The sequence below is a fragment of the Leptinotarsa decemlineata genome, unplaced genomic scaffold, assembly GCF_025532065.1.
Source record: "Leptinotarsa decemlineata unplaced genomic scaffold, Ldec_3_MD MMD2_tig00001019_RagTag_RagTag, whole genome shotgun sequence".
Lineage (NCBI taxonomy): Eukaryota > Metazoa > Arthropoda > Insecta > Coleoptera > Chrysomelidae > Leptinotarsa > Leptinotarsa decemlineata.
Window position 1 is genome coordinate 2,994,455 of NW_027412557.1, and position 24,660 is coordinate 3,019,114.

The 24,660-nt window shown below is 35.1% G+C and overlaps 2 protein-coding genes across 5 annotated transcripts in view; one reads left to right on the top strand and one right to left on the bottom strand.

The window, feature by feature from the left end:
* Positions 1–243: 243 nt before the first annotated feature.
* Positions 244–5,403, top strand: LOC141482348 (uncharacterized). Its single transcript, XM_074175448.1, has 2 exons — positions 244–2,314; positions 2,711–5,403. The coding sequence occupies exons 1-2, from the start codon at positions 244–246 to the stop codon at positions 5,401–5,403; spliced, it is 4,764 nt and encodes a 1,587-aa protein (XP_074031549.1).
* Positions 5,404–9,913: 4,510 nt separating this feature from the next.
* Positions 9,914–24,660, bottom strand: part of LOC111512424 (juvenile hormone esterase) — a 90,793-nt gene continuing 76,046 nt past the window's right edge. For all 4 annotated transcript variants that reach the window (XM_074175330.1, XM_074175332.1, XM_074175331.1 and 1 more), the window contains 2 exons: positions 16,265–16,412; positions 9,914–10,182 (listed from right to left, as the gene is read on the bottom strand). In XM_074175330.1, the coding sequence (XP_074031431.1) occupies positions 10,002–10,182; positions 16,265–16,412 (329 nt within the window). In that variant the 3' untranslated portion in view covers positions 9,914–10,001. The remainder of the gene's footprint in view (positions 10,183–16,264; positions 16,413–24,660) is intronic.

Genomic DNA, 24,660 nt, shown 5'->3' on the forward strand with positions numbered 1-24,660 from the left:
TCTTCTCTATTTTCATATTCTAGCCAAACAGTACTTTCGTTGAAAAGTGGAAGTGTATCTACAGCGCATGACCAACTAATTATCTTGCGCTCAACATACCATTGCTCCGTCGATCGCTGAACTGCTTTTATATTTTTTGGAATTCCTCAATTCCCGCTGTCGTTTTTGCTCGCGTTTTTTATCACCTGTTACTTTCTGGGTATTCCTTTCGAATTCACTTTGTTTATTTGCTCCCATATCAAAATGGATAAGGTTAAAAAATACAAAATTTATCGTAATTCTGCTATAAATGAAATTACAGTATTGAGAGCCCTTGCAGATAGGGTTAAAACTGATAAGTCTATTCGAACTTTATTTAAAGTTAGATGCGAAGAGTTGGACTCGATAAAAGACGAGTTCACAAAACAGCATAATTGTATTATCAGTACATTGCTTACACTTCCAGATGAAGATGCCGCTCCAGAGGACGCGGTAAAAGAAGCGTTTCTTGCAGAGTTTTACGCTGTAAAGGCTGTTTATATGGAATTCATTGATGACGTGGTTAATACCACACAGGCACCTGTTTCATTTCTTCAAACGAGTACGAATTATTCTAAAGTTAAGCTTCCAAAAATAGAACTTAAAAAATTTTACGGTGAATATAAGAATTTTCCATCCTTTATCGATCATTTCAACTCAGTTATTCACAATAATGATACCTTATCGAATGTGGACAAATTCGATTATTTGATTTCTGCTTTGCAAGGTCCGGCCTCAGGAATTGTAAGGACATTGAAAGTAACAGATGAAAATTATGAAATTGCATACAATGCATTGAATAAACGTTATTCGAATCGGAGATTGTGCGCCCAAGATCTTTGGTATGAGATTGATGGAACTTCAAGAGTGAATGGTGATTGTTCTTCTTCAATCCGAAAATTATTAGATACATTCGAAGAAAATATAGCTTCTCTCAAATCTATGAATTTTCCCACAGATGAATGGGATTTTATGTTGGTTATGATGCTTTTGAAACGTTTAGACGATAATACAGTCACCATGTTTGAAATGAAACATTGTTCATCCGAAGTTCCAACATTTTCAGTTTTAGTTGAATTTTTGAATGACCGCTGTGTTACTCTTGATACTTTGAAAATTTCTCGTACTCAATCGAAAAAAGCTATTGGCATATCCAATACTAGAACATACAATTCTCCTGCTCGAATAACGTCTTTATTTGCGAATAAATCTCCTGCATCAAATTGTTTATTCTGTCAGGAGAGTCATTCACTTTATACATGCCCAGCTTTCGCGAATAAACTACCTTCTGAGCGTTATAACTTTTGTAAAAACAAACATCTATGCTTCAATTGTTTGAGTAGATCACATGATTTGAATAAATGCCGATCGACTGCTTGTTGTAAAAAATGTTCTTCGCGTAGTCATCATACTCTTCTACATTTCGATAAAAATCCTGCTGTGGGGGGAAGTGGTGCTACTTCATCCACAACTACTTCTGTGGAAATTATGAATGCCAATCAAGATAATTCTCCTCATCTTACCGCTACTAGTATTCTCGCTGCTTCGAATGTTACTGCCAAATCTCATAATGTTTTATTGGCAACCGCTCTTATTGATATTTCCAACAATTCAGGAAACTATCAAACCTTTCGCTGTTTAATTGATAGTGGAAGTATGAGTTCGTTTATCACGAAACGAGTTGTAATGCAATTGGGATTGCCAAAAAAAGCCTTTTCTATTGAAGTCAAAGCGTTGGGTTCGATGAAATCCTCGACTTCTGAAGGACAAGTTTCTCTTTCGTTCAAGCCCTCATTTAAAAATGAACCGATATTCCACACCGATGCTATTATTCTTGATAAAATATGTGACAATTTTCCCAATTTCCGCATTGAATACAAATCATGGAATCATATTTTGAATTTGCAACTTGCTGATCCTAAATTTTATTGTCCAGGGAATATTGATATTCTTCTCGGGGCAGACGTCTTCTCTCAGATCATATTGAATGGAAAAATATCTGGGAAGTGTGATGAACCATATGCTCTGAATACAGTTTTAGGTTATATTTTAATAGGAAAGACCAATAACCACCCGCCTGCCATAACTTCTTCTTTTTTTTGTGAGGCTTATGCGCCTAACAATGTAGAAAAAATTCTCAAATCGTTTTGGGAAGTAGAGTCTGTTCCTGATACCCCACACAATATCTCTGATGATATTGCTTGCGAAAAAAGTTTTGTCGACAACGTAACTCGAGATGAAACCGGTCGATATATAGTTGCATTGCCCTTGAAGAATGAAACGGTCCAATACCAAGGTATTCGTGACCTTGCTGTCACTAGGTTTTTATCATTAGAACGCCGCTTAATCAAAAAATCGGAGTTATACCAGCAATATTCTGCGTTTATGAAAGAATATTTAGACCTTAATCATATGGAGCTGATCTCTAGTATGGACATTCCATCCACATGTTATTACATTCCACACCATTGTGTTTTGAAACCCGATAGCACGACTACAAAATTGCGAGTGGTATTCAATGCCTCAGCAAAGTCTTCGAATCAAATATCGCTCAATGATAATTTATACACTGGTCGAAAATTGCAACAAAATCTTTTCAATATTATCGTCTATTTCCGCATTCATCCTTACGTATTGTGTATGGATGTGACAAAAATGTATAGAATGATTCTTGTTAATCCTTCTCATCGAGATTTTCAAAGAATCATTTGGAGATTTGATCCCAAATTACCGCTACAAGATTATCGTCTTCGTACTGTAACTTACGGTATGAACTGCTCGCCCTTTCTTGCGCTCAGAACACTTGAACAATTAGTTAAAGATGAAGGTGGTACTTTTCCGCTCGCTTCACTCGCACTCAGTTCCACCTGCTATATTGACGACTTCGTGATGTCTATTCCTACATTTGAAAAGGCTCACCAACTCAAAACTGAAATTATTACCTTATTACGAAGAGGAGGCTTCGAACTTCGAAAGTGGTCTAGCAATGACCTTTCTTTGCTCTCTGATTTGCCTCCCTCTTATTTGTCCAACGAACCGCACACGTTTTCTGAAGATATCGATTCTTGTCTGAAAATTTTGGGATTGCGTTGGAATCCTTCTGCTGATTGTTTTTCTTTTATTGTCTCTGCAATTCCAAATCGTCCTTGTACTAAACGAACAATTTTATCCGAATTAGCTCGCATATATGATCCCTTAGGATTCATTTCTCCAGTTACATTTTTTTGCAAACATCTCATTCAACAACTATGGTTGTCCGGTATTGGTTGGGATGATATTCCCAATAATGAAATTATTCGTATCTGGAATCAGTATCAAACTGATCTACCCGTTTTATCCAGTCTCAAAATTCCGCGGATGTTCACAAACTCCCAAGCAATCGCTTATGAAATTCACGGATTTAGCGATGCATCTGAGAAAGGATATGCTTGTGTTATTTATCTGCGTTCTTTTGATGCCAATGGACTGAATCATGTTAGCTTCGTATGTGGAAAGTCCAAAGTTGCACCAACTAAGAAAATTACTATTCCGCGTTTGGAGTTATGTGCAGCCGTTTTATTAACGAAGCTGATTTCATCAATCATTTATCTTATTACACCCCAATTAAATCTGAAACGTGTTTACTGTTGGTCCGACTCCCAAATAGTGTTATATTGGATTAAGGGTCATCCACACCGTTGGAAGACATTTGTATCAAATCGTGTGACATTCATCAGGGAGAAAGTCGCTCCTGAACATTGGTATTACTTAGATACCACCAATAATCCGGCGGATGCTGCTTCCAGAGGTTTGTTACCCCGTCAGATGATATCACATTCTATGTGGTTCACCGGTCCGCCTTTCCTTAAAAAACAAGATGAATGGCCTAATTCGCCTTCTCTGCCCCCTGCACCCCCGGTGGAGGAGGAAAAATCAATTCCAGTATTTTTAACCTCTAGTAATGACCATGTCATTGATATTTTATTAGAAACGCATTCTTGTTTCAGATCGCTACAAAATGTTCTAGTTTACTTGCTACGTTTCATCAACAATTCGAAAAAACCTTCTCAAAAATTCTTAGGCTCAATTGTGCCATGCGAGCGCCACAACGCTCTTGTTAGACTTGTTCGACATGTCCAAAGTATCCATTTTTCTGTAGAAATCGAAAGTAAACGTTTTTCAAAACCTTTGAGAAAACTTCAAGTTTTTTTGGATTCTGAGGGAATTTTACGTGTTGGAGGTCGTCTGAAACATGCCTCCCTCTCCCATTCTGCCAAATATCCTATGTTGCTTCCACGTTCAAGTCGTTTGACTATACTTTTGATCAAATATTTTCATGAGAAGTTTTTTCATGCAGGTTTTCGCACGACTCATTTCCTTCTGTCGCAACAATTTTGGATTTTATCTCCAGAAAGAGCTATCAATTCAGTTCTCTCTCAATGTATTCCATGCTGGAAACAAAATCCTAAGACTTTTCAACCCCTCATGGGGAATTTGCCTATTTCTCGAGTTTCTCAAGTTAAACCATTTTCTCACTCAGGTGTCGATTATGGGGGACCCTTTTCGATAACTCTCAGTCGCCATCGTGGTGTGAAAACAATAAAAGCATATTTATGCATTTTTGTTTGTTTCGCTACCAAGGCGGTTCATCTTGAACTTGCCAGCGATCTCTCTACTGACAGTTTTTTAGCAGCTTTGCAAAGGTTTATTGCACGTCGTGGACGTGTATCCCATATTTATAGCGACTGTGGCACCAATTTCTTAGGTGCCCAGGGTCAATTACTCCGTTTGCTCGAATCTTCAGCTTCTCACGAGAATATTGTTTTTCATCCTACTCCGGCAAGTGCACCTCATTTCAATGGGTTATGCGAAGCCGGAGTAAAGAGCGTTAAATCACATTTGGCTCGTGTTATCGGCCAACAAATCCTCACCTACGAAGAATTTTATACCGTGTTAACATTAATTGAATCCATCTTGAATTCGCGACCCTTAACGCCCATGAGCGCCGATGTTGATGATCTCAACACTCTCACTCCCGGCCATTTTTTAACTATGAAACCTGTCTCCAGTCTACCGCTGCCTGATTATTCTGATGTACCCCTAAATCGTTTAACGAGATGGCAACTATTACAACGCCTACATCGGGATTTCTGGCATAGGTGGCATAAAGAATATTTGCACACTTTGCAGCAAAGAGGTAGGTGGTTTAATGGCGGTACTTCCCCTCGCATCGGTACTCTTGTACTTATCAAAACTGATAACCTTCCCCCATGTAAGTGGTCGCTCGGTCGTATCTCCAAATTGCATTTTGGTGATGATCAAGTCGCGAGGGTAGCAACAATTAAAACAACGCATGGTACCTTGAAGCGCCCCCTGGTCAAGTTGTGTCCACTTCCACTTGAATAGTACACGACTTTTCACTTTTCTTTTCAGCATTTTTGTTTTATTTGATGTTTTGAATATTTATTATTAATTTTATTCAGTTATATATTAGAAAATGCCTTCTGCATTTTGCGGGCCAGTAAATGTTGCGGAACGGCTAACATATTCATTTTTATTTTCTTAATTTTGCCTCACCCTGTACCCTCAAAACGACTTCATTATGATTGCGCCCTCTGTGGTGTGTTGGAGCGATGAAAAGGGACGAACAGTGTTGTTGTATTGTTTTTCTATGTGGTTGATTGTCCGCAATTCTCGACTGCCCAGTTCAACTGTGAATTATTCGTCTTTAGTTGATAACATTTATGTTTATCACACCGCATAATATCGTGCTTCTTGATACACGGACTAGCTTCGACCACAAGAACTGGTACCAATCTCAGGACTCTGATGAGACAGCCGCAATCCACTCAAGGTAAGTCGTCTTTGAGGGATTTAATTTAACATTTTGTTAAGTATCATAACGGTATACAGTCCCTACTGTTCCTATTACCGTTCCGTTACAGGGGCAAAATAGGCTCAAAATTCCTTCAGATTCGTGATCAGGACTACCAACTCAGTGAAATTACACTTTTTTCCTGAAAAAATTTCAGTCCTGAAAAATACGAATTAGTCTCACTTCTTATGGAAACACCCCCGTATCTTCCGTAATATTCGAGGTGGAATGATGCAACTCTCAGGAATGATGGAAATGCTCAAAATGCACGTACCACCTGAATGGGGTTGGCCAAAGTGATATACACTGTCCGCCACTCGCGATGGAACACCCCATTTTTACGGTAAAACATATTAGGGGGCGAAATAGCCTCAAAATTCCTTCAGATTCGTGATCAGGACTACCAACTTACTACGATTACATTTTTTTCCTGAAAAAATTTCAGTCCTGAAAAATCCGAATTTGTTTCACTTCTAATGGAAGCACCCCCGTATCTTCCGTAATAATTTTTTTTGTTTTTGACATCAAAACATGAACGAAATTGTTCAAGAGTAAATCGACTTTTGTTTTCACATAAATAATTTATTTTTTATTTTGTTGTCAGGAAAGTTATTCCTTCTCAATATGAGAGAAAATGGTAATTTTGTAAGAGGAACGGAAACATGTAATCAGTGAGGTTTTAGGATGGTTAATGTTGGTTCATATTCTCATTTTCACATCATTTAAAAATAACAAAGATATTTTGTGGCGAAAAATGTTATGTAGTTCAAAATTCTTCCGAAGTATTACTTTCAAAATCACTTTTTCAATTAAAAAACAAAACAAACAATTTCAAATGATTTGACTGTTGACAATTTTATATTTTCGTGTCTTCTAAGAAATTTCCCTCCAATCGAACACATTTTTCTATGTGCCTTCTATTATTTCCTCCAACTCTTCTCAGTTCTCTAGGTGTGATTTCTCTACACGCTTGTATAATTCTTGCACGGAGATCATCCTTATTTGTTCGCCAATCCTTATAAACTTCATTTTTCAAGTTTCCCCATAAATAAAAATTCAGTGGAGTTATATCTGGGGATTGTGGTGGCCATACTACGAGAGGGCTATTGGGTCCTATCCATTTCATAGGTAGATTCTTATTCAACCAAACCCCTGTTATGCCACTATTGTGAACTGGTGAACCATCTAACTGAAAAATCATTCTGTGTCTCACATCCTAAGGTAATTCTTCCAACACATCGGAAAATGCATTTTCGAGAAAATTAACGAATAGTCGTTCGTTTAAATTTTGATCGAAAAAAAAATGGCCCGATAATATTTTCGTTCAGGATACCACACTACACATTAACTTTCTGAGATATCTCAATATCAGTTTTTGGTAAAAATTCGATTGTTTTACAGTTTGGTATCATCAAACAACATCTCAATTCATTTACCATCCTAAACGCGTAGGCTTTGCTTGCTTTCTATGGCAGGAAAAATGAATGCGTTGTTGATATCTGTTGAGAACTGTCAGGCGTTTATGAACATATCAAAAATATATTCAAATGATGAAAAAACTGATACTATTTAGTTATGCAAAATCAAATAGAAATCCTCTTTTGCCAAGTAATATGTATGTTGAGCTATACCCGAATCGTCGTATTCTGAACATCCAAATGTTTAGACAATCAGAAAGAAATTTGAGGGACTATGGTGACATTTGAAAAAATAACTAGAAAATGTATCGAAAGTATGAGGAATCAAATAAACGTTATGGATAAGCAAATATTACCTCATAAAAATGTACACAGCGAAAACATCTTTTTTTAATTTAGGATTGGCCAGTTACAAAAATTACGCTAATCAAGATTGTTCTTTATGAGAAATTGACCACCAAATGCGAATTTCTGTAAAATCCACCAGAACTATTTTGAAAAAAACCAAATATAAAGAAATGAAAGAGATAACGGAAGGAGACAACGATTTGCGAAGTGGTCGAAACGTAGAAACAGGAAAGTTGGAAATATTTGTAAAAAATAATATGAACGGACGAATCGAAATTCACCAACAATGGTTGGTTTAACAGAAATATCCATTATAAGTGGAATAATACAATTTACATAGGGAAACCAATTTCCAAAAAAGGTGTGGAATAAATGTTTGAATAGTGAAATGTATCTTCATTTTCTATTCAATTAATTCGATGGCTACTTAGATGAATTGCCACTGAATATCCGCCATGAAATTCAATATTTTCAACAGGACGGCGCTCCTCCCCATAATGCGGCAATAGTAAGGGAACATTCAGATACAATATTTCCAAGAAAATGGATTGGAAACAATGGCCCAATCAACCGGTCTTCAAGTGTGTTCCAATAATTGAAAATCTACTGTGACAGTTGTATCGCCAACAGCATATGCAGTGAAGTCGGATATAATCCACCTGTCGGATATAATCCAATGCCCTTCATAGTATTAGCCAGGGGAGTGATTGTTTTCTGATAGATGTCAGTTCATTAACCTACAGTGTAGGTAGTTGAGACTGGCCTGAAAGAATTTTCCCTTTAGATTATTTCATTTATAGGCAGTCTACAAGTATGTCAAAATAAATAAACGGAACGATAATTACACCCTCAAAAACATCAGCCGACACACTGAATCCAAGTTTTCTTTGCACCTAAAACGACTATTTCTTCCACCTCCTCATCCCTATTTGACTCATATAATTTTTACCTTTTCTTTCAAATTTACCACCATCAGTTGTGTCGCAATCTTGCGAAAATGTCTCTAAAAGTTTGTTTTCTCTCTGGATACCTCTCGTGAAACAAATTGCTTGCTGCTTTGTATCACGAGAGGTATCCAGCCTAAAAACAACCTATCATACCATTTTTAATTTTCATACGTCACTGCAAATGTGTTTAACAATTGAACCTAAACCATTGATTAGAGAGAGTATTTACTGCTTAAATCAAAATTCGATTGCTACCAGCAAATATTTACATTCTGTTTTATCGCCGCATCATCCAAAGCATACTTGATCGATGTGTGCGTTTCAAAGTCTATATAAAAGAACTAAAAGATCTATACTTCAAAGATGAATCTAGCAAAACATAAAGAGTGCTACATTTTTGGAAAGGTAATTTTGAGCTTTATTGAAAAAGGAGGAATATTCATGTCTAAATAAAAAAAAAGTTTTTATCGATAACTACTGATATCTCATTTTAAAAATCAAGTTTTTTCACACCATTGAATTCTACGTGAAAAGAGCTTCGAAAATGTTTTCATAAAAACGAGAAATTTTTAACAGGAAAAAACAGCAACTTTACGAAAATGCATATTTTCTCAGAACGATGATGCATTTCGATATGTGGTTCACCACTGAGTTTGTCATAAAATTTGACCCACAGACACAGCCATCAGTTTTCATCTATCTATTTTGAAAACAGAAGTTTCCCTTTGGAAGGGTCCAATTTGGCCCACTCTGTACGTATGTGTCTCTCCAGTCTTCAAACACGTTTTGATGTATTCATTCATTTATTATTTTTTTAAGGACAAAAAACTCCTTAAGGCACTCTAAGAGCGGTGCATTTGCTAAAGTAGCGATTCACATTGGATTTGAATCGCTGGAGGAAGTTTATTCCACATAAACGCAGTTCTCCAAATGAAAGAGTTCTTAAACAGTGGAGTTCGAGGTGTATTGATTTGAACCTCAAACCTCCGTTAAAGTATCTATAGAAGAGCGGCAAATTCCCAACCTTTCTTCGATGTTCCAAACTATCAAGGTTGCAAGTGATGTCGCGTCTTCTATCAGATGAATGGCTCTTTCTGGATGGAATCCAGCAGGTTCAGGGTATGCTTAGAGGCGAAGCTCCTTACATGAGGACAATACTTCATAGACGGTCTGATTTTAGCTTTATAAAGCATCAAAAGTTGCTATATTTAACTCTTTCACTATTTGCCATAAAAGATATTTTGTCATTCGTCACAACCGTTCTTTCAAATTTTTCAGCATTTCACAGAATATGATCATTGGTACACATTATAGAACGAATTGAATCATTCTGAAATAACGTAGACTTTATTGAAGGCATGTATTATAAATATATTTGAGACAATCAATCAACATTTACTGATTACCGTCAAGATGTCAAAACACCACCAGTGGAGGATTCATGTAATTATTGAGAACTCTTTTCACATCATCATAGGATTTTGGATTCGATAGTATTTCCAAAGTGTGATTGATATTCAAATACTGTATATTATCTCCTCGGACACGTGGCCAAACTATGTTTTCTAAGGTTGGATTTAAATTTGGTGTTGGGTTCCTGAAATGTAGAAAAGAGAATATTTTATGAACACATTGACCCATTACTTTATGGGAATTCATAATACTATATATGATAATAAATATATAATTTTTGCAATGAATTTTCGTGTTTGGTTACACGATAACTTTATTATGTATGAACTGCTACATCAAACTATTCTACAGTGTCTTTTAAATGCCTACAATTACCGATTATGTTCGCGAACATAAAATTCATTGTGAAAATTCTATAACTATTATCACAGATTTTTCATTGTAAAGGGACTATAATAATATTACATAATTTATTCATTATTGACCACTATACTGATATGAGACGTGGCCAGACTGTGTTATGTAAGAGTTCATTTTGAATTCAGAGAGGGATTTGTATAAAGTAAAAAATACAAAAAAAATGCATTCGTGATCCTATACCAGACACCGTTTTGAACCACCATAGATAACATTTCTGCGCTTGAAGGACGCGCCTAACGGGACGGTAGTCGGTTGGGTATGCGTGAAAGGTTTTCTCCAGAAGAGAAATGCAAAATAACTGGGAGTTAATCTGGACAAGCGGTTGAATTTCCGGGAGCACTGACGTTTGGCAATTCAGAGAGCAGGAGCGGCAGTGAAACGCAACAACCCTCTCATTGCACGAAATTCCAAACAAATTACTGATATACAAACAAGTTATCAGTCTGGCTATGTTGTACACTTGTCCTGTGTTATGCAACCACAAGGATACCCCATTATATCGAGGCTTGAGAAAATGCAGAACAAGGTGCTTTGTATTGTGACCGATAGCGATCGATACGTTACATTGGAGCGTTTGCCAACTATATCAGAAGTCGAGCCGATCAAGTCCGGCAGTAGCCAGTTAAACTTGATAGTCACAGCGTGAACCATCTTTGAGAGACCTGGATATCAACACCATGTGTGTATCAACCTTGTCAGGAGGAGCGCAACTCGATAACGTCGCGGGGGACGATCTCCATCGCCCCTACCAGCAGGGCCATGAAGGCACGTCTGAAAGTAGAAAAAGCTTCTACTTCTTCACCCTCAAGGTGGAAGAAACTAATGAAATATATATGTCTCGTACTCCATAATTTTATACCGAAAGATGTTAATTTCGATTCTTCATTTTGGTTCTCTCCACCAATTCAATCGACCATTGTGTGAACCGATGGTTCGAACTCAGAAACTGAATTATCGATTCTCACTGCCTATCGTCCAAACTGTGTTAGGAATCTAACTTTGGAAGGCAAGACCTCGTTAATCCTTAGCTAGCACAAGTTTAGACTTTTGACAGATGTCAAAAGTCTAAACTTGTAATATGTAATAGCTAACACGTTTTCACTTATCCCCCCACCCGCCCCTAACCACCACAACTTTATATTCTTAAATGGCAACTCCCTACTTGTGATACCTTGTCTGGAAGCTCTTGAGAAATGCTCTTCAATGGTACCCTACCAAGCTACATTCGATGTACTGAATCTTGGTTTATTAGATAGAACACTATTTATTCAAATTCAAATTAAATTTTTTATTATTAATTTATGAAATGTTTAAAAAGATTATTATTACCATCGTAGCATCAATATCAAGACTCTCAATATGCCTATACTATTTTTGTTGATTTGCACCTGAAAAAATTTTACTTAGTTGATGAGTAAAAGTTACAAAAAAGGGTGTTTGAAATATTCGTTTCCGAGAGGTATTTTTGTATTGCATTTTCTACTTCAAGACGGGAAACGACACCCTAATTATTGATACATTTAATTTTTTTTTCAATACGTTGTACACGAGAAAAATAATTTTCATCTGCAACAATGGTGTACAACACAGCTGAACGTGTAGAAATAATTTTTATTTATGGTGGCGAAGATCAGTGTTTGTTAAGAACAACTAAAGTATTTAACAAGAGAGAAATGTGAATAATCAAAATTACTGGACGAAGCAAAACAAATTGAAGTTCTGGGACAGTTTACAATGAATCATAATTTATCGACTTGTCAGGCAGCTACAGCAGCCGGATTATCCCGCGAATCTGTAAGGAATGATGATTCATGAATTAGAGAATCAGAAAGACATACACAGCAATTTATCTTTAGGAGGAAATTTATTGCATTTTCAAAAGGATGAGGCACCTCCCCATTATGTAGTTCCAGTTAGACAATGATTAGATAATAATTAAGCCAATAGGAGAGGCCCTATTAGATGGCCTCCCAGGACCTACATCCTCTTGATTTCTTTTTCTGGGGTCACCTAAAATCTGTTGTTTTTAAGACGCAACCTGATCCAATAGAGCAACTGAAGGAAAGAATGATCCAAGAATGCCTGGCTATGTCCAGAGAAACATTTGCCAATGTACGTCAAGATTCTGAAAATAGACTATATTATTGTCTTGAAAAGAATGGAAGTCATTTTGAACTGAATCAATAATAGGAAATGAAATTTTAATTCAACAAATATTGTTTTATTCATGAAACCAAAAACTACTACATCGAATGTAGCTTTGTAGGGTAACATTGAAGAGCATTTCTTAAGATAAGGTATCACAAGTAGAGGGTTGCCTTGCCATTTAAGACTAGAGAGTTTGGGGTGGCTGTGGGCGAGGAGATAAGTGAAAACAAGTTAGCTATTACATCATTTTGTTTCCCCCTTCCTATTATGGAAATTGCTTGCAGCGATTTCTTATATTTCTTGGCTCTCAGACAGAGCCATTGTGATTTTTCAAATAGATATGTAGATGGGTTCAAAGGATATAAGAGTAGAGTGATACAACTAACCGAAAGACTCAAAATGTTTTCGAAGGTACAAAGAATGAAATTTTCCACAATCTTTTTCTTCAATTCAGGTGTGTGGATGACATTTTTTATCCGTGATTTGACGAATCCTCAATCTCGAAATTCCTTATTCAGTTTTGTCCTTATTTGAATATCTAATTCATTCAAATAAATAATAATTATTACTAGATCTACCCCCAGAATGATATTTCATAACTGATTTGTTTTTGAAGTAATGCGAAATATGACGTTTTGAAGTATTTCAGCTCAAATATTATTGAGTAAAATTCGAATCTACCTGGAAGGATCTATTTTTTTAATAACATAATCTCTATGGTGATTCCGTCGGAAGTAGTTATCGATATAGATTCCTTAGTAGTCAACTTTTTATTCAGATTTCATGGTGGTAGGTGGTTTCTATATAATTATATCTAGAGTATTAAATGTTGGAAGACAAGCAGTCAAAAGGCAAAAATAATGTTTTCTCGAAGTAGTAAGTCAAGAATCTGCTGCTGAATTACTTGAAAATTTGAGAAAAATCAATCGTGAACATACTTTTCAAATCTGACCGGTTGGGGCTACCGTAACATAATGATGTGTCATCGGGAAAGTCTATTAATTTAGCAGAGAGAATGACTCCGATAACCTTCCTTGATAAACGCCATATTCAATTTCTCTCCAGGAATTGAGTACAATTTGTTTTCTGACACTTTATAGGCCGGTGATCGGTAGGGTCAGCGTGGTTCGATCCCCACGGCCGGAAGATCGACTGTCACTGTATATCGTACTACTCCTGCTAGAAATCGCAAGTTGAAAGATGTGGCTTCAACTAGTACAAGTTTCTGCAGGTTGACATACCTAGGGGCGATAGCTGGTTAACGAACAAACAGATTTTAACAGATTTTTTTCAACTTTGTGACCTATCAGATAGGTAGCTTCTCAATGAAGTTTGTGATGTGCCTCAATACCAATGCATTCAAGCCGAAATCATTTCAGTAAAAACATCTCAAGACAAATACATCACAGGACTGGAACATCTCGCACAATGAAATCTCAATACGAGAAACAAGTCAATAACGCATCCAATGAGAGAAATACATGAAACGCCAAAATTGGAGAAGTTCTTGTGTGAAATTTAAGTTGGCGAGATGTTTTCGACACGAGAATTTTTTGTCTTGAGCTTTCCTTTACTGAGGCCTTACTGTGGGTATGATATCGGCTGAAATATTGGTACCTGTGATTATGAGGGGGTACCACATTCGAAGCAGTACCATATTAACAACTGTTCATAATAAACGATGACGATTGATTTTTCACCATCAAATCAAATCAAAATATGCTTTATTACCCAAGATCTGTAAAGTCTAGTTAAGTAAAACGTGTATATGGGATATTAAATTAACAAATATAAGCTATGAAATAATGCTTAGAGACAAGAGCAGCGTATATGGACAGAACAGTATCAAGCCCAGCTGAACAGATACAAATAGATATAAGTACATGAATATAGAAAAAATGAGTAAATGTAAATATATACTGCTACGTGATGAACATTGTTTACACAAAGCTACATGCCAATTACTCGATAGAGCCTTGGTAGAATTCGTTCACACATCCTCCATTCGTCCTCCCGAAAAGGAATTCTTTCACTTTCTTTCTGAATTTCTATTCATTATGTATTCGCCATGAATTGAAAGGAAGATGATTAAATAACTTGCTATTGAAAATAATAGAGTTTTGTGAAGGGACTAGAGTAGGTGTTGGAATGGTTATGAAATGAGACTGACGTGTACTATAAGTTGAGGTGTTATTAAATTGATTTTTAATATTTTGTGTGGATAAGACACACTGTTTACAAAATAAAATGACATACTAAGGTCAAAATTTTTCTCTTCACAAATAATGGGTGGCATGAATCCCTGCATAAATATCTGATGGATTTTTTTGTGGAGAGAATACCGTATCGAAACGAAATTCTGCAAATTTCTCCAAATGTACTTTCTCTATGTTACATCTGAACGTGGCCACACTTGATTTGTCGATTTTGAATGATGAAAGATCAAAATCTCACTACTCTTTCACCCTTCTTATGTCGACGATGATTTGATCAAGTAAATTTGAGGCGATATTGCTATGCCAGAGGATAGTGGTGTCGTCAGCGGAACACGTGAATTTTCCACTTATGTCAACATGGACTAAGTCATTGACATAAATGAGAAACAACACCGGTCTCAAAACGGAACCTTGTGGGACACCACTGCCAATAAAACGTTCCTCTGATGAAATTCCATCTAATAGAACATTCTGTCGCCGATGAGAAAGGTATGTTTCAAACCAAAGTAATGCAGATCTTCTAAATCCGTAAACTTCTAGCTTGCAAAAAAGTAGTATGTGGTCTACACAACCGAAGGCCTTGGTTAGGTCACAAAACATGACCGCCGCAGATCTCTTTCATTAAGATTGGTGTACAGGTTTTCCAGGAATGAAAATATATCGTTTTGTGTTCCTTCTGAAGACTGAACGCAAACCTAGGTTGAATGTATTCTATTGTTTTTCTTGAGGAAGGATATTACTCGTTTTTTACCAGTTTTTCTATAACTTCAGATAAGACGAGTAGCAAAGCAATAATTTATAAATTCGATTTCTAAGGTCCACCATTGCATTCATTGTAATATGTCTTCTTCAAACCCATATTGTAAACAGTTTTGAAAAATTCTGATTTCAACCTGTTAAAAGGCCCCAACGAAGTTGTGAAAATTGGAATTACAAATAAAACTTCAAACTCTTTGAAATGCCGAATTTTAAGAGTTGCCAAAAAGCGTTTCCTTAATGGTAGCAGATGGATTGGTTTATTACTTCCCTCTTTTCTAATTTTTCACAGAAAGGCTTTGCCATTTGTCAAAGTTCAGATATCTTTACTTTCTAGGGATTGTTTTCATCATATTATTGATCAGGACATGGATTTTTGGAATAGTTTTGACATTATTATTGATAATTCATTATGCATGAAGTTGATTTCATCATTATTGCCAATCAATAATGATAATAGTGGAATTTTTCCGAATATTCATGAGTTAACCACGAATGGCAATTTTGTTTGGTTAAGCCGAATTAAAATTTGTAAAATAATTTCAAATTCAAATATTTTGTGAGAAGAAAGCGATCAAGAAAATTTCAATCATTGCTCGAGATTTCTAAGATACGAGTACATAATCAATTAATTATTTAAAATAAAACAAATATATACGTCCTACGTATTTTACTTCAAATATTTCTGCTTGGATATCTTATTCATCAATTTCTTCACATACTCACTGGTATTTGATGAAGTTGGTCCACAAAACTAATAATCTTTTCATTGTCAATTGATCGGATTCGGGGTAGTCGGTAGGATCACCTGCATGTCCTGCTACTCCTTCAAAAAAATACTTTAATTCGGCCGTATGTGCAACCGACTCTGTTCCTGAGGAAAAAAGTGAAAAAATGTTTAAGTCCTGATAAAATTATAAAACGATGAAAAATTTTCCGGTGAGTAGTTGAAATCTTTTGAACTATGCTCTCTTGGCCAGAACAAGAAAACTAATACAGTGTAGGTATCCAAGTCCTCATAAAATTATTGTACTTATGGCCTCTTGGCCAATACAAGGAATTCAAGATAGTTTAGGTACCTTGGGTTGCTTTTTGGTTGTGGGATTGTTTGTCAATACTAGCACACCCAGATGTGATATGAGCCTACTTCTTGTCATGTTCATCAAACTATTAGAACAGCCCATAAATTCAACGAGGATCGGAATAATTGACCACAAAAATTTTGGGAGGAATTATCAAAATATGATTCGTATTGAAGTCCTAGACATTAATTAATTGGCAATATCAAAGTTAGGATTTCTACCCAAAATCATTGATGTTTCTCCGAAAGTTATAGTGAAAGTATATATACCTTGTAATATATAAATAAAGACCAGTTTTAAGTAGATGAACAATGTATGTACGAGCCCACTTCAAGGTCGTGCGTCGCTGGTAAGTATTTCAGAGAGAAACTTTAGTGAGTGGGAGAGATAAACGTGTGACGTCATCGACGCAGGATGGAATGAGTATCGTAGCGATTCAAGCGTGGAACTCGGCCCCCTTAGGACTCCGCATCCCCGATCGGCCCCCTTTGGGACTCCGCCTCACCCCTCGGCCCCCTTGTCTCATTCCAGTCACATGATTCCAATTAAAAAAGTTTATAGATATGAGAATCGAACCCACGACGTCCGCGTGGTAGACATTGTCCTTAGCCTCTACACCAACGTAAGGTATTGAAAGAAACTGCGAATGTTGGGTATTCAAAGCGATAGTTTTATCGTGACCGAAATTGACTCATTCATTATACTTGACAGCATTTTTTTTCATTTCCGTAGACTTTAATCGTCATTATCATGTTGAAGATAAGAAAATATACTTAGATTTGGGAATTAATTAATATTTCATGTAAAGATGTGTATGTGTGTGTAAAAGCGAGAGATGCGTGTGACGTAATCGAGGAAAAGAGAGATGGAGATGGTATCGAGGTTTTACCGGTTGCTGGCGCAAGCAGGTGTTGCCGGTTTCAAAATTAAGCGTGAAAGACTGGATGAAAATTGGAAGCGCGTAAATGATATATTTTATAATAATGAATCAGATTTAAGAAACAATATGACAACTCAACCTGCGATCCCTCATTGTATACGGGGTGTCTCAAAATACATCATTGAGAGAAAGAAACATGACGTCGAAGTGTACAGGGTGCGTCAAAAAAAATCATTAAGAAAAAATATTACAGATTGATGAGGCTGTATCCTTTCAAAGTGCGATCCCTCAATATGTACAGAGTATCTCAAAATACATCATTGAAAACAAATATGGCGTCGAAGTGTACAGGGTGCGTCAAAATATATCATTTGAGGAAAGAAAATGTCGATTTAAAATATGATATTAATGTGTATACAGGGCGTTTCAAAAAAAATATCATTTAAGAAAAAAAAAACATGTTGGTTTAACAGAAGTCTAGCGTTCCAACATGTCAGAAGGACACTAAGCCTCGTATCTTTGTTAACCAAGTTAGCATCACCAAAAGAAGAAGGAGATGGCACCAAAGGTGTCGAGTAGTTACGTATTGTGGAGTTAACATTCGAAAATGGGGAAAACGACCGTTTTACAAACGTTTCGACCGTTTTGCGTGCCACCGTTTTGCGTGCGTTTTCGATCGTTTGCGTGCGTTTTCGATCGTTTGCGAGCATTTTCGACCGTTTGCGTGCGTTTTCGATCGTTTGCGTGCGTTTTCGACCGTTTTCCGTGCGTTTATTCGTTATATTTTCATCAATATTGTCGTTATTTCTTCGTATCTCAATATGACAGTCATTTATCACTTAATGCGTTTCGCTAACCAAGTAAGCATCATCAGGAAATGACTGAAGTCCATGCTTTGTCATATGAAGATTCATTTTGCGAATTTTCAGACTCTTGAACGAAACCTTGTGGAACACCCAACCTAACTTCTGTTACAGAGTAGTGTCGGTCAGCCAATCAGAATGGAAAAATCAAATATCGCTTGATTGATTGTGCTAGATGACATTGAACTGGAGAATGAGGGTCGAATAATAATAATAATAGTGATAAAACATTGAAACCCTGAAAGTGACGTAATCAGCGTGGAAGGAGGTGGCGTGTGTGAGGATTTGCGGAAATGAATAAGTGATTACAAAAAATAATAGCGCAACTGTCAGAAGGGCACTAAATTTTATATTCACTAATAATGATCGGATCGTCGCGTACAGCACTTCAAATGGAAGGATAAGAAATGCAGAATTCATCGACAAAAAAAAGCAAAGATGACGCAACATATCAGAAAGGCACTAAGCCATATCTTCGTTAGTGATAGTTGAATCTCAACGTGCAGCACATCAAATGGAAGGGAAACGAATACAGAGTATACCGACAGAGAAAAAACAAAGATGGCGTGACGAATATAATATCCAACGCCGAATGTGAAATAACATTGTAAGAATTGCAAATTGAACAAAAATCATTGAACAAACTTGGAATTAAAAAATGTTGGGTTATGAACAACTGTAAGTTTATTCCAATTGCAGAAGCTCGATTCAAAATACAGAATTTATTGACAAAGAAAGTGAAAAAATCATTGTATACTGAAACATAGGATATATTTGGATTCCTTAGGGTGAGAAGGTTTCGAATCCATCAAAAAACGACAACTACTGATTTTCACTTCCGGTCGTTCGATTCCGACGATTTTGTCATCAATGGATTCGTTTAGATGTCAAAAAACATAGATAATTATTTTACGAAGCCAAAAGGACCTCATAAACTATTTTCATTATACTAGCAGCAACAGGTCAATGTGGATACTCACTTCAAATGATTTCATTTGTAGACTATGAAAAATAAAATATCAAGCGCCTAATGTGAAACAGCACAGGAAGAACTGCAACGGAAATCATTGAAAAAACTTCGGATCGTCACGTACAGCATGTGAAAGGAAAAAATAAGAATTGCAGAATTTATCGACGAAGAAAAAACAAATATGGTGCAACATGTCAGAAGGGCACTAACCCTTATCTTCATTAATGATAGCTGAGCATCAACGTGCAGCACATCAAATGGAAGGAAAAGAAAATGCAGCATGTATTGACAGAGAGAAAAAGAAGATGCCAAAAGGACACTAAGCCACATCTTCGTTAATAATTGTCGAATCGTCACGTACAGCACGTCAAATAAAAGAAGAGAAAATGCAAAATTCATCGACAGAGAAAAAACAATGATGGCGCAGTATGACAGAAGGACACTGAGCCATATCTCCGTTAATGATAGTTGGATCTCAACGTTCAACATATCTAATGAAAGGGAAACGAATGCAGAATCCATCGACAGAGAAAAAAAAAGACAATGCCAAGAGGGCACAAAGTTGTATCTTCACTAATAATAGTCGCATCATCACATGTAGCACTTCAAAAAAAAGCAGAATTCATGTGTTTGTTGCGCTATTCATATCCAAGGTGACATGGATCAATATCAACGCTGAATAGGCATCTAACAAAGACTCTTTGGTTTTCTTTGTTTTATTTCAGAAGATGTCATCACTAATTTTTATATTCATACCCAAGGTGACATTGATCACTGCCAATGCTGGATCTGCATCCGGAGATACGCAGTTCTTCAAGTGACGAAACAAAGGATCTTTTTTTGATTTTGAGAAATGTCATCACTTATTTTAGTATAAAAAATTCAAAGGAACAAACGCCATACTGCGTTCAGCTGCAGTCTCAATCACGTTGATATCTTATATAAATGGCTTTATAATATACTACCAAAATAAATAAAATGCATATCACACACATCTTTTTTTTTTTTGAAACTGAAAACTCATCCTATACAGAGAAAGTTGTCAAGAATATGGAATAACGAAGAATTATATACGAGAGTTTATAGTGATGAATAAACATCACATTGAGAGATACAAGGTTGACAAAAGCAGGACATTTCAGAAATGAAGAAAATAAGTTTGTCTGTCATTTTAAATTCTGATTCGTTGAGTCGTTTTAACAAAACGTGGTATTTTCTATCTTGAATTTTATTCAGAACATTATTACAGATGATGTATATTAGACATTTGATTTTAATTATGATATTTGGAAATTCATTTCGTATTGTAGTTTTTTCGAAATTCCCATTCAAAATAGCACCCTTTGATATAGACACCGGACGAGTCTATTATGTGTAGATAACCTGAGTTTCATTTGTTCGGAGTTCTGAGTTCTTGGACATATAAACATAGCAAAGTAACGATACAGACGAATATGAAAAATCGTCATAAAATAATTCAAATCCATTCAGGTGAATACATAAATTGAAAGATATTTTAACCTCAACTTCGATATTCTGAGACAAAAACACACATTATTCACAATTCCATCTTTCGTTATTCCAAGTTCATAGTCATCAAAATTGATACGATTATAATATATATAGGAATATAAAACTATCTCCAAATACAGTTGCATGAATGCACATCAAGCATTTTGTCGTAGTACTGTGACCGGGGGCAAAGTTACAACTTCAGCATAATATGAATGTTAGGGAATGTTATAAATATTAGGGAAGGTCAAGATCATCAACAGGTATTGAGAAATTCATTCGGTGTGCATTGATCACTCCTCAGAAACGGTTCCAAAGCTTTCAGAATACAATTCAAATAATTTTCTTCATGACTATTCGTTCAATATTGAATATTATTACTTCAAAATATATCGGAATCATAACACGTTTGCGATTGATATATCAGTTACATTTGGAAAGTGAGTTTCAGTTTGAAGAAATAATATAATAATAATAATAATATTCACCATAATGATCACAACAAAAATATTATAAAATAGCAAGGTGAACAAACAACAACAAACAAAAGAAACATTTTCGAAAAAATGTTCCTTGTGCGTGATATCGCCTAGTAAAAAGTAATAACATGAATAAATATACAATACATAGATAAATATACGAATATCGTAAAAACATGAATAAATACACAATACATAAATAAATCCACAATATATAGATGAACAAATGAATAAAATGAATAAATAAGTTGACAAAATATATATATATATATATATATATATATATATATATATATATATATATATATATATATGTATATATATATATATATATATATATATATATATATATATATATATATATATGTATATATATATATATATATATATATATATATATATATATATATATATATATATATATCCACAAATATACACACACATATGACAATGAACAATATAATATATAATTAACCGGGAGTCGATTATGATGATTTTGATACAAAAAGTAGAAGGCATGATTTGGCTAAACTCAGACCGACTGTGAGTATTATTCATCTAACAATTCACTTATCATTAGCATTTCAGTCGTTTTTTGAACATATTAGTGCTCTTCAGAGATTTAATCTTTTCCGGAATGAGATTATAGCATTTTGGTGCAAGGTAAAAAAACGATCTTTGTGTTGTTGTTTTAGTCATAGAAGGAAGTTTGTAATAGTTTTCATTTCCTGTGTTATAGTTATGAGCAAAGACTGGGTTGAAGTGTTTTGAAGTATAATATTTAATACTTGTGATGAAGAAGTATAACTGCCTCAGGTCTAGTATCTGTGATTCCGAATAAAGTTTGTCAGAAGGATATCTGAGGTTTTTAGAATATATCAGCCTTATGAATCTCCTCTGTATCACTTCTAATTGGTTTATGTGCGTCCTTAAAGCTCCACCCCATGCTAGAATCCCATAGCGTAGATGGCTTTCTACTAATGCATGGTATAACATTCTCATCAGGCACACAGGTATGTTTTCTTTGAGTTTTCTGAATTTGAATAGAATGGTTCTTAGTTTCTTTAATACGTATGCTATGTGAAGATCCCATTTTAAGCGATAGGCAATGATGATTCCCAAGTATTTCATTTTTTTACAGATAGTATGATAAATTTTTCAGTGGCGCCTTCTATTTTCAATTTTTGGAAATCGGAAAGTCCAGGTGAGCTGCAGCTAAACGGTAATTAATAAGTCTTGTCTGTGTTGATTGTAAGTAGTTTGTGCTCGAACCATTTTTTTATAATTTCGAAATCGTCTTCAGTTTCAAGTTTCAGATTCTCCCACTTATCAAATTTATAAAATATAGCCTTCGTCAGCAAATCCAATTATATCCCTGGAGCATCTCAATGAGAACAAACCATATATATATATATATATATATATATATATATATATATATATATATATATATATATATATATATATATATATATATATTAAATAGTATAGGCCCTAGGACTGTACCATGCGGTACTCCATAGTCAATCGGCTTTACGTCACTGAGTAGACCATCAATATTTACTGACTGAGTTCTATTATTTAGATAGCTCTTGAAGAGCTGCAAGCAGATTCCTCTGACACCAATATCTTGGACTACTCTCATTGAGGGCTTCTTTTATTTTTGTTGTTAAAACAATTATTGCGTCTTCAGTAGATGTCTTCTGTCTGAAGCCAATTCGATGTTCTGATAAGATTTTATATTTGTTGAGGAAAGAGACTAATCTGTTTTTAATTATTTTTTCAAATATTTTCGAAAGATGGGTTATTAAAGATATGGGACGATAATTACTCATTTCTTGAGTATATCCTTTTTATGTACGGGAATTACTACTGAATTCTTAAATGCTGACGGGAATTTACCTTGTTCAATACATTTGTTTACAATATGCTTCAAAGGGTCAATAATATGATAACATATAATTTTAATTGTTTCAGCTCTGAGATTGTCAGTACCAACTGCCTTTTTATTTTTCAGTTCTCCTATTATGATCTGGAGTTCAGCTGAGTCTACCGGAGTGAAGACTAACGAGTTGGACATAGTTATTCGTCTTAGGACAAAATTTGGATCTTTTTTGATTCTGTTGGCCATTTTCCTACCCATACCTGAAAATGTGGAATTGAATTAGTTGGCTATATCTCTTCTGTCTGTCAACACCTGCCCACTTTCGTCAAAAACGGAGTCAATATATTTGTGTGTTTTTTAAGTTTCACTAATTTCTTGTACTACTTCCTATAATATTTTTGTATTATGATTGTTTTGTTCTATTCGATCTTTATAATATTTTGATTTAGTTTTTTTTATGATAGTGTTTAGTCTATTTCTATACATTTTGAATTCAATTCTGAGTTCAGTATCATCAGGTTGTCTTAGGAGAGCTTTTTTCATTTTATTTTTTTTGTTTATAGAGTTCAATAAACCATCAGTAACCCAAGGTGCAATTTTTTATGTCTCCTATTGAATTTTCTTTCTTCAGTACATGCATTCATCGAATCAGAAATAATATCAATAAATATATTTGTCGCAGAATCTGCATCATTAGAAAAGAATACCGGGTCCCAGTTTATACTTTTGAACGTATCGTTGAGTTTTTTTTTCATTAATGAACTTGATAATTTTAGTTTGTTTGTTGTTATTACGAGTTTAATTTTCTAACATAATTTGAAGAATAGTTGTATAGTGGTCTGTTATCGATGTTACCAGGATTATTGGTATTATTTGGTCTTGAATATCAACACTCGATTTTAGAAATATGTGATCTATACAAGTGCTACTGTTGGCTTGGACCCTTGTCGGTTTGTTGATTGTAGATATATAAACATGCTCATTCAAAGTATTCAGATAATCCGAACATACATCTTGGTCGGGATCTAATAAATTGATGTTAAGATCTCCTGCAAATATACAAATATCATCAGTATTCTTGGCGTTTTCTAGAAATAAATTCAATCTATTCATGAATTCTCTAGCATCTGAATCTGGGGATCGATATATTGCTGTAACAATTATATTTTTTCTACCTGTAGTGGATATTTTAATGTCCATTATGTTCATATTATTATAAATTTCAGTCCGGTTAAAAGTGTAATTTAATGACGTTTTCACATAAACTACAACGCCATCATTTTGATTATAGTGACTTCCATTATATAGCATGTCATATCCGTCAATAGTGTATAAAGTTTAGTCAACAATATCCCATGTTTCAGTGAGAATCAAACAATCTATGTCTGAATTCAACCCTTGTAGAAGAATTTTAAACAGATCAAGATTTTTATTGATGCTACGAATATTCA

What these genes read in the sequence shown, in the direction of transcription:
- LOC141482348 (XM_074175448.1), top strand. Translation starts at nt 244, where the DNA reads ATGGATAAGGTTAAAAAATACAAAATTTATCGTAATTCTGCTATAAAT. An exon ending in TGAAACGGTCCAATACCAAG is followed by an intron (nt 2,315 to 2,710) that starts GTATTCGTGACC and finishes CTTCTCATCGAG; the next exon opens with ATTTTCAAAGAATCATTTGG.